This window comes from Hibiscus syriacus, unplaced genomic scaffold (assembly GCF_006381635.1).
Source record: "Hibiscus syriacus cultivar Baekdansim isolate YM2019G1 unplaced genomic scaffold, ASM638163v2 tig00002237_pilon, whole genome shotgun sequence".
Classification (NCBI taxonomy): Eukaryota; Viridiplantae; Streptophyta; class Magnoliopsida; order Malvales; family Malvaceae; genus Hibiscus; species Hibiscus syriacus.
Window position 1 is genome coordinate 4,820,275 of NW_024061918.1, and position 9,113 is coordinate 4,829,387.

General features: G+C 34.7%; 1 protein-coding gene across 1 annotated transcript; it reads left to right on the forward strand.

Moving 5' to 3' along the window:
• The first annotated feature begins 843 nt into the window (after positions 1-843).
• On the forward strand, positions 844-2,897 carry LOC120140205. Its single transcript, XM_039155221.1, has 3 exons — positions 844-1,028; positions 1,112-1,602; positions 1,720-2,897. The coding sequence occupies exons 1-3, from the start codon at positions 844-846 to the stop codon at positions 2,895-2,897; spliced, it is 1,854 nt and encodes a 617-aa protein (XP_039011152.1).
• The last annotated feature ends 6,216 nt before the right edge of the window (positions 2,898-9,113 follow it).

Consider the following 9,113-nt stretch of genomic DNA (forward strand, 5'->3'; position numbering starts at 1 on the left):
AAACACACTACCAAATGAGTCGATTTAGTATTCTTGTAACCTGTTGTTATAGAATTTTTTTAATAATTTAATATGATTACAATATAATATATGTTTATATTATTTTTTAAGCATTGAAGATGTATACATATATTGCACACGTAGTTATTCGAAATCAAAACTTTTAGAAAGAACGAAACTCCTTTTAATCATTGATATTGTTAGTTGGGTTCTATTATAGATTGTTTTTGAATCCGTTAAGAGCAATTTTGGACTTATAAAAATATTTTTAAATTTAAGAAAAAAAAGGGTAAAAAACATGTTGCTTAAAAAAAAGGAGCGAAAGCAAGGTGGAAAGTTTGAGATCTCAAACTCAACGATGGACCATTTTTTCCCGCAAATAGCAGGAAGTTTCATCATCTCTCTGCACTAGTTATGAAGTGAAGTGAAGTGAAGTGAAGTGAAGTGTAGGCTGTAGGACATACCAGGAAGGAAGTTTCATCCTCATCTCTCTGCACTACTTATCAAGTCAAGTCAACTCAAGCGTATCCTCTACATAGGACATACCAATAAAAGTCTTCGAAACCCAATACGTCCCCAAGATTCATGGTACCAATTACCATACCCAACCATTTTTCTCCAACCTCTTATTCTTGGAAATTTCCTCTGTCAACGTAGAAATGTTTACCATTTCAATGTTTGCTATAAGTTCCTTCTCACAATCTTCTTGTCCGAAGGAATTCAAGCCCATAGTTATGGATTGTTCCGCATTCTATACACCAAAACTTTCGTTTTTTGCTCCTTCCTTGTTGTTTAGCATCTTATGCCTTAGTATAGTCTCTGGCACTGCAACTGAACTTAAGTATGGTCGTCACTTGTCACTGTAACTCAGTTGTTCATGACTCGAAACCAGGTGATGAGAAGTACAATGTCATGCCTTTTTCTGGACGTCAGAATGGTTACTTCAGTGGTGGGGATAATGTCCTAAATCGTTCACATATGTACTATACCCCGGAATCGAAAGCACTCGATTCGAGGATGTGTTCAAGGTGGAAGGAGACCTGATCTTCCAAACCTCATATTACTACGAACAGAGTTTCAACCGTGACGGCTCATTTATTTCGAGTTTTAGCGATTCAAGTGATCGCGGAGCTCTGGACTTCGATTTTCATGGCTTCTGGTCTCGAACCACCGGGGAGCTTTGCATGGTGGGATCGAGCGATACTTACTCCGATGAAGGTAAATTGCTTCATCTTGCAACTGTCCTTAAGATTAATAACCTTAAGAGTTCAAGTAATATCAACACGTTAGTCACTGGGACCATTTCTAGCTTGAATCCTGCTAATGATCCAAGTTACTTTAATAAAATATCACTGCTGATGTTTCCTCAAATGAATTACGGTTACACCATGGCTTCAAAGCAATTTAGTCAAGGGTGTCCCCTGGGAACCGATGTCCAACTGAAGTTGTCCCTCAGCTTATCGCAAACTCGAACTATATGCGATATGTTGTCTGGTGGAGACAATGCTTTCGAACTGGAGTATGCAAGTGGTTGTGGTTCTTCAAAGAGTTGCTGTCCTTTCGGAGATGTCATCCGATATTTGCCTCCGGCGATGTCATTGAGTATGATTCAATGCTCAGGGGATAGGCTAAGCTTGAGGTTTCTGATAGAATTTCGGAACAACAGCTACAGGGGATAATATAGCTCTCCCAACATCAGCACTTCATTAATTGGAGAAGGAACTTGGGATGCAAAGAGCAATCGGCATTGTATCGCCGCTTGCCGAATCTACAATGCATCGAGCTCCTTTGACAAGTCTCCTGTCGGGGACTGCACAACACGTTTGAGCTTAAGATTCCCGGCAGTCTTGTCTATCAGACACACAGATACTGTTGTTGGTGAAATCTGGAGCCTGAAGAAGAGGAATGAAGCCGGTTTCTTCAATAGAATCGAGTTCCAAAATACTGGCCATCATAGGGGAAAGATTCAACTTCAAGGTTTGAAGTATGAATACACGGAGATGGACAGGGTGAAGAAATCTTGTCCAAAGAAGAATCCTAGGACTAGGAGCAGAAGGGTACAGTATCCAGATGGTTATTCTGGAGACATGGGTTTTAGCATGTCAATCCTCAATGGTTCCAAAGTAAATATCGGATGGGGTTCTTCGGATCCTCTTGGGGCCGGCAATCAGTCGAATCAGAGATTTCCATATCTAATACCATCCTCAAGCTCAAAGCCTAAACATCCTGGTGTTAAATCTAATTCCAGCAGTGGCTTGCTTAATATCAGCTATAAAATGAGAATTTCAGTGCCTAGCTGGGAAGTTTATCCTGGCCTTACTCCAGTTAACAAATCTTCAAACGAATATCTGGAAACGGAATTCATGATTTCTGCTGATGGGATTTATGATAATGCAACAGGTATCCTATGCATGGTTGGCTGCACCCGTTTAATGTCGGGTGAGAAATCATTTTCAAGTCATTCGATGGATTATGAGATCCTTGTGAATGTCTATTTTTCTCCGCAGGACTCAAACAGGAGAAGTAAGATCAAGGGAAGCATCGAGAGCATGTGTGAGAATACCGATCCTTTGTACTTCGAGCCTATGCAGTTTTTGGGATGGGCTCATTATCGCCATTGGATATCCGAATCGATTTGGAGAATGAATTTTGAGATGATCATGTCGGTCATATCCAATACTCTTTCAATTATCTTTGTGGCATTTCAAATCTTTCATGTTCGGAAGCACCGTGGCGCTGGTCCTTTGGTTTCACTTCTCATGCTTGTTATTCTAGCCTCGGGACACTTGATCCCTTTGGTTCTAAATCTCGAAGCAATGTTCGAACAAGATAGTGAAAGGTCTGTCTTGATTAGAGGTGGAACGTGGATCGAAATTGTCATAACCATTTTTAAGTGAAACAATTAAATATTATTTTTTAAAAAACGATTACGACTTTATTTTAGAAAAATTGGGTGATTTTGAATTGATTTGAATAAAATTGAAAAGAGTCGCCATCGACCTTTGGGTTAGGTAGGTTGAATACCTAAAAACGTCTTTTAAAACAATTTTAAGAAAAATCATTTTTTAAGACAAGACTCGGTCTGCGTTACCAAAGATTCATTTAAATGGATTTGGGAGTCGGTTACGTGCGGGGAAGGGTAAACACCCTCACAACGCCCAAAATTGGTACTGTGTCGCTTATACGTTGTCATACATTGTGAAAATCGTGAGTCAAACGTAAAGTTAAGATGTGATCTATTTATTGAAATTTAATTAATTTGCTTCAAATAAATTAATTACAGAAAATTCTTTAACTCGAAAAGAAATATCGAAATTAGTAATCCTCCATCGGGAAAGCTAACTTGACTATTTCTTGTCAATAAAAGAATATTCCCTCATTGATAAATTTGCGAAAAAATAAATAAAATTGACGTTTGCATTCGAATAAAAGGAAATAAATAGTTAATTAAAAATAACACACATTGCATCATTTGAATAAATTAATTAGTAAAATATACTCGACTTGATGCAAATTCCTATGTCATTAAAATGCCGTATCGGATCGTACCACTTCGATCAAGTGATACTTTCCTTGCCCGTTCTACAAATACAAGTTCTTGAAAATGTTCGAATTAGTTATAAAATATTTAACCAAATATGATAAATACATGAAGTGGTGACACAAAATAAATTAATATGAACATAAATCATGGAGGAAAAGCAAATATGTATATATATATATACGGCACAAAGGTGGGCTCCACACGAAATACACATAAATACACTTAACATAATACTATATACAAAAAAATAAATCCCGAATATATAATTTGTAAATTAGAAATTTAATAGGAAAATAAAGTAAATATATCACACTGCTCATACATACATATATATATATATATATAATATATATATATATATATATATATATATATATATATATATATATATATATATATGGAAAACATAAATAATAAAAAGGAAGTTTAATTGACACGAACATGATCCATGCACCAATATAACTATATTTACACCAAGCAAGCATACACATTATAATTTATATTATGGCCTAAGTGAACAAACATCAAAAATGGCAGATCAAAGTATGAAAATTAAAACTAAAAGCAAGGAATAAATAAACACATCACAAATTAATAAGCGATATCAGCCATTTAACCAAAACAATTAACAGTGTAAAATGACTAACAAAAATGATGAACTTTAAAGTTCAAAGTAAAATAGCCAACATTTCAATTAAGGACTGAAATATAATAAAATAAAATACCATGATACTAACAGAAACTTAACCAAAGATAAAATAACAGAAAAATAAGGAACTAAATGAACTAAACATAAACGATACTGCTTGAACATAAATAAAATAAAATATAACGGCATGGGCTTAGATATATACACAAACGCATTTACAGGCGAAAAAGGACTAAATTGCAACATAAATAGAATAGGATCTCAAAATAAAAGGAAATAAAAATTTCATTAACTGGTGAAAACGGAAATCTTACAAAATAAGGACCAAATGTGGTATTAACCCCAAAAGCCCAGAACACGCGAGGTGAGATTATAAAGCTATGGGGACCTATTCTACTATTAACCCTAAATGGAAAACACGCCGAACTCCTCCTTGTGTTAAACGACGTCGTTTCAGTCATATAATTTAAGCCTAAAATGGGCTTTCAATTTCCCATTCCCCTCATTTACCCCATCATCCCCTCTCTTAAAAATAGAGAACAGAAGAAGCTCTCAATGTTCTCTCCTTCTCTGCCTTTGTCTCCGTCGTGGAGAGAAAGCAGAGGAACACGGCGCCGCCGCAGCCAGCGGCGATGGCTTGAGAAATCAACCCATGACCAACCCTTCTCTCTTCCTTTGAACACTAACCCTTCTCCTACCCCAAGCAAAAACCGAAACCCCCTATTCGAAAACCCTAGATCCAAAATAAGGGAAAGTTTACCTTCAATGCGGCCTTCTCTGTTCTGGCTAGGCTACAACGACGAGGTTTTCTACAAGGGTAAGATCTCCCTCCCTTTGTTTTTTTTAGCACTCTCTCTATTTTTTTCCTGGTTTTCACTTTTTCTCTGCAAAACCCCAATAGTTTTCTTCTATCATTGCATGTATGTTTCTTATGGTCCTTGGCTGAGAATCATCATCTCTATTTGATAGGAATGATGTTCCTAGGCTCGGGTTAGTACCAAAAGCCGAATATTTAGGGATTTAGGACTTTTTTAATGGGTTTTCAGATTTGGCGAGATTTGAACTGTAGATGATATATATATATTTTTGATTGGTTTTGCTGTAGATGATGATAGTAGAGCAGTTGGAGTCAGGTCGGAATAGTGATGGCGGTGGAGCTTTTCATCTGCTCATGGCAGCGGCGGCTACCGTTGGAGAAGGAAAAATAAACCCTAGTGGGTTTGGGGTTTGAGTTAGAAGCTGGGTCGGGTTGTACACTGGGCCTGAATAGGGTTATAATTTGGGTTCTGTTTGTTGTGTTGATTGGGCTTCGGGTTCTTGCAAATTGGGCTTCAACTAGGCCTGCAAAATGTAAATGTAAATTAAATAATAATAATAATAATAATAATAATAAATATAATAATAATAATAAAAAAGACCCGGACAAAAACGGGTGTCTACAGCTGCCCCTCTTTGCACATTCTTGTGTTAACAAGAATAGGGCAAAGACGACAATACAACACGTTTTTGGCTGGTTCTCTTTCTTTTTCCTATAAATTGGATATGCGTGTTGGTGGGGACGACACTGCTCATACGTGATGAAGAGTTCTGGTCGTCTAAGGGTGACTCGGTTCCTACGTGATGAGGAAATCTGGTCAGGGGATGACACTGCTCATACGTGATGAAGAGTTTTTGGCCATCTAAGGGCGATAACTCGGTTCCTACTTGATGAGGACGACTGGTTATCTATGGTTGACACGGCTTATACGTGATGAAGAGATCAGGTCGAATGATGACACGGTTCCTACGTGATGAAGACGGCTGGCCATCTTTAGGGATAAGAGTTTCAAGGGAGACCGACTCAAAGATTTGTTTCAAAAAGAAACAAACCCAAAGATTTGTTTCAAAAGAAACAAACCCAAAGATTTGTTTCAAGAAAAACAAACTCAAAGATAATGTGTTTCAAAAGCAACTGTCTCGAAAGAGACAAAATTCATTTCAAATGAAACAACTCAAAAGATGACGTTTAAAGGGAATTGTCTCAAGCGAGACAAAATTCGTTTTTAAGGGAAACGATCTCAAAGATGTTTGTTTTGTTTCAAGGGAAACAAATTCAATGATGGTAAATTTTGTTTTCCAAAGAAACAAACTCAAAGATTTTTCTCAAAGAAACTGTCTCGAGAGAAACAAAATTTTGTTTCCAAAGAAAGAGATTCAATGATTTTTTTTAAAGACATTGTCATAAGAGACAAAACTTTGTTTTTCAGAAAATTGTATCTTAGTGAGACAAAATTTTGTTTCCAAAGAAACAGACTCAGATTTTTCTTCAAAAGAAACTGTTTTAAGGGATAAAACCTTGTTTCCAGAGAAACAAACTCAAAGATGATCTTGTTTTAAGAGAAAATGTTTCAAGAGACAAAATTCGTTTGAAGGGAAACGACTCAAAGATGTCATTGAAAGGAAACTGTCTCATGCGAGACAAAATTTGTTTTAATAGAAACGATCTCAAAGGTGGGTATTTTCAAAAGAAGTTGTCTCGAGAGACAAAATTTTGTTTCAAAGGAAACAAACTCAAAGATTTTTTTCTCATAAGAAATTGTCTTTAAGAGATAAAATTTTGTTTCAAAAGAAACAGACTCAAAAATGGATCACATCTTAAGTGAGACCAAATTTGTTCCAAATGAAACAATCTCAAAAGTTAGTTTTTCATTAGAAACTGTCTCAAGAGAGACAACATTTGTTTTTAAAGAAATAGACTCAAAGATGATTTTGTTAAGAGAAACAAACTCAAAGATTTTCAAAATGAACATATTCAAAGATTTACTTCAAGAGAAACTGTCTCAAGAGATACAAAATTCATTTTAAGAGAAACAGATTCAAAGATTTTTTTCAAAAGAAATTATCTTAAGAGAGACAAAATTTTGTTTCCAAAGAAACAGACTCAAAGATTTTTGTTTCAAAAGAAACAATCTCAAAGATTTTTTTTCACAAAATCGTCTCAAGAGAAACAAAATTTTGTTTCAGACTCAAAGATTTTTCACGAAATTGTCTTAAGAGAGACAAAACTTTGTTTCAAAAGAAATAGACTCAAAGATTTTTTCAAAAGAAACAACTCAAAGATTTTTATTCAAAAGGAACAAACTCAAAGATTTTTATTCAAAATGAACAAACTCAAAGATTTTTATTCAAAAGGAACAAACTCAAAGATTTTTTTTCAAGAAATTGTCTCAAGAGAGACACAACTTTGTTTCAAAAGAAACAGACTCAAAGATTTTTTTCTCAAAAGAAACTGTCTCAAGAGAGACAAAAATCGTTTTAAGAGAAAAAGATTCAAAGATTGTCGATTTTGTTTCTAGGGAAACAATCTCAAAGGTGTTTATTTTGTTTCAAATGAAACAATTTCAGAATTTGTGTAAAGGGGAAACTGTCTCGTGCGAGACAAATCAGCTTTGAAAATCTCAAGTGATATTAATTTTGCTTTAAGTACAACAACCTTGAAATTTGTATTATGAGAGAAAATGATGTCTCAAGCGAGACAAAATTTGCTTTAAGATATAGTCTCAAATGAGACAAAATTTGTTTTTCGAGAAATTGTCTCAAGCGAGACAAAGTTTGTTTTTGAGAAAACGATCTCAAGTGAGATCAACTTTGTTTAATGTGAAACAAATTCGAAATTTGGATCTCAAAGGGAAAAGGTCTCAAGCGAGACGAAATTTGTTTTGAAAGAAACAACAATCTAAGGTGAGATTAATTTTGTTTTAAGTGAATCAAATTCAAAATTTGTATCTCAAAGGAAAAATGTCTCAAGCGAGACGCAATTTGTTTTAAAATTCTCAAAATTTGTGGAAAAATGTCTCAAGCGAGACGAAATTTGTTTTAAAGAGAAAGTTGTCTCAAGCGAGACAAAATAAAATTTGTTTTTAAGAAAACTATCTCAAGTGAGACGACATTTTATTTTTTTTAAAGAAAATAATCTCAATAGCTCAAAGTTTGTCTATTGACTCCTGCATGTTGAGGAAACATCTTCAGAAGATCTGATTGTTGACTTCAGGAAGCCAAATATGTGGATTGCATTGTTCTTTCAGGTTGAAAACATATGGTTATTTCCGAGCTCTTATTTCCTGAAAAGATCAGAATGATGCATTTTTGACTAACTATCTTGGAAGTTATGATAGATGTCAAGATGAAATTTATTTGATTTTCTTTTATTGAATTTGTCCTCAAGTGAGGAGAAAAATGTCTTTAATACACATGATGATAAATGTTTGATACAAATTTTATGTATCATGTATGTATGTGTATGTATGTATGTATGTGTATACTTTTCTCGATCTGGGAGGAGAATGATCGCGAGAGCAGTCTTCACTCTATCATTGATTCAACTTGTCCGTATTTCCACCAGTGTATACTCTTACAAACCTTGACCTGAGACCATTTGTTTATTCCATCAAATTTTGCCCTAAAATTTAGCTTCTCTTGCCCCAGCTTCGATCTTGAGCTTCAGATAGATATTTTTTTGAATTCCAAGATACGCCTCCAGAGAGATTATCTTGTTTGAAAATGTTTTTCTTCTTTTATTTTCAAAAGTCTGAAAATATCAATCAATAGTTTTGAAAAATGTTTAATCAAAAGATTTGAAAATATTGTCGCTTTTAAGGTTTCACAATTGACAAATCATAGAACAAGAGTTCATTGGATATCAAAGAATTAATTACACTTTTAATCCTTCAATAAATTATAGCTATTTAACAAGTGTCAAGATCAATGTTATCTTTGAGAAATGGTTAAGTAAGGAAGGATAAAAAAGGTCTCAAGTGGTTATTTTTGGTCAAAGGTATGATATTCTCATTTATTTGATGTTCACTGATCTGATGGAGTAACTTTTGTACTTATCTACTGGAATTGTTCTTCGACTCCCAGCTCTTATGTTCTCATTCAGGT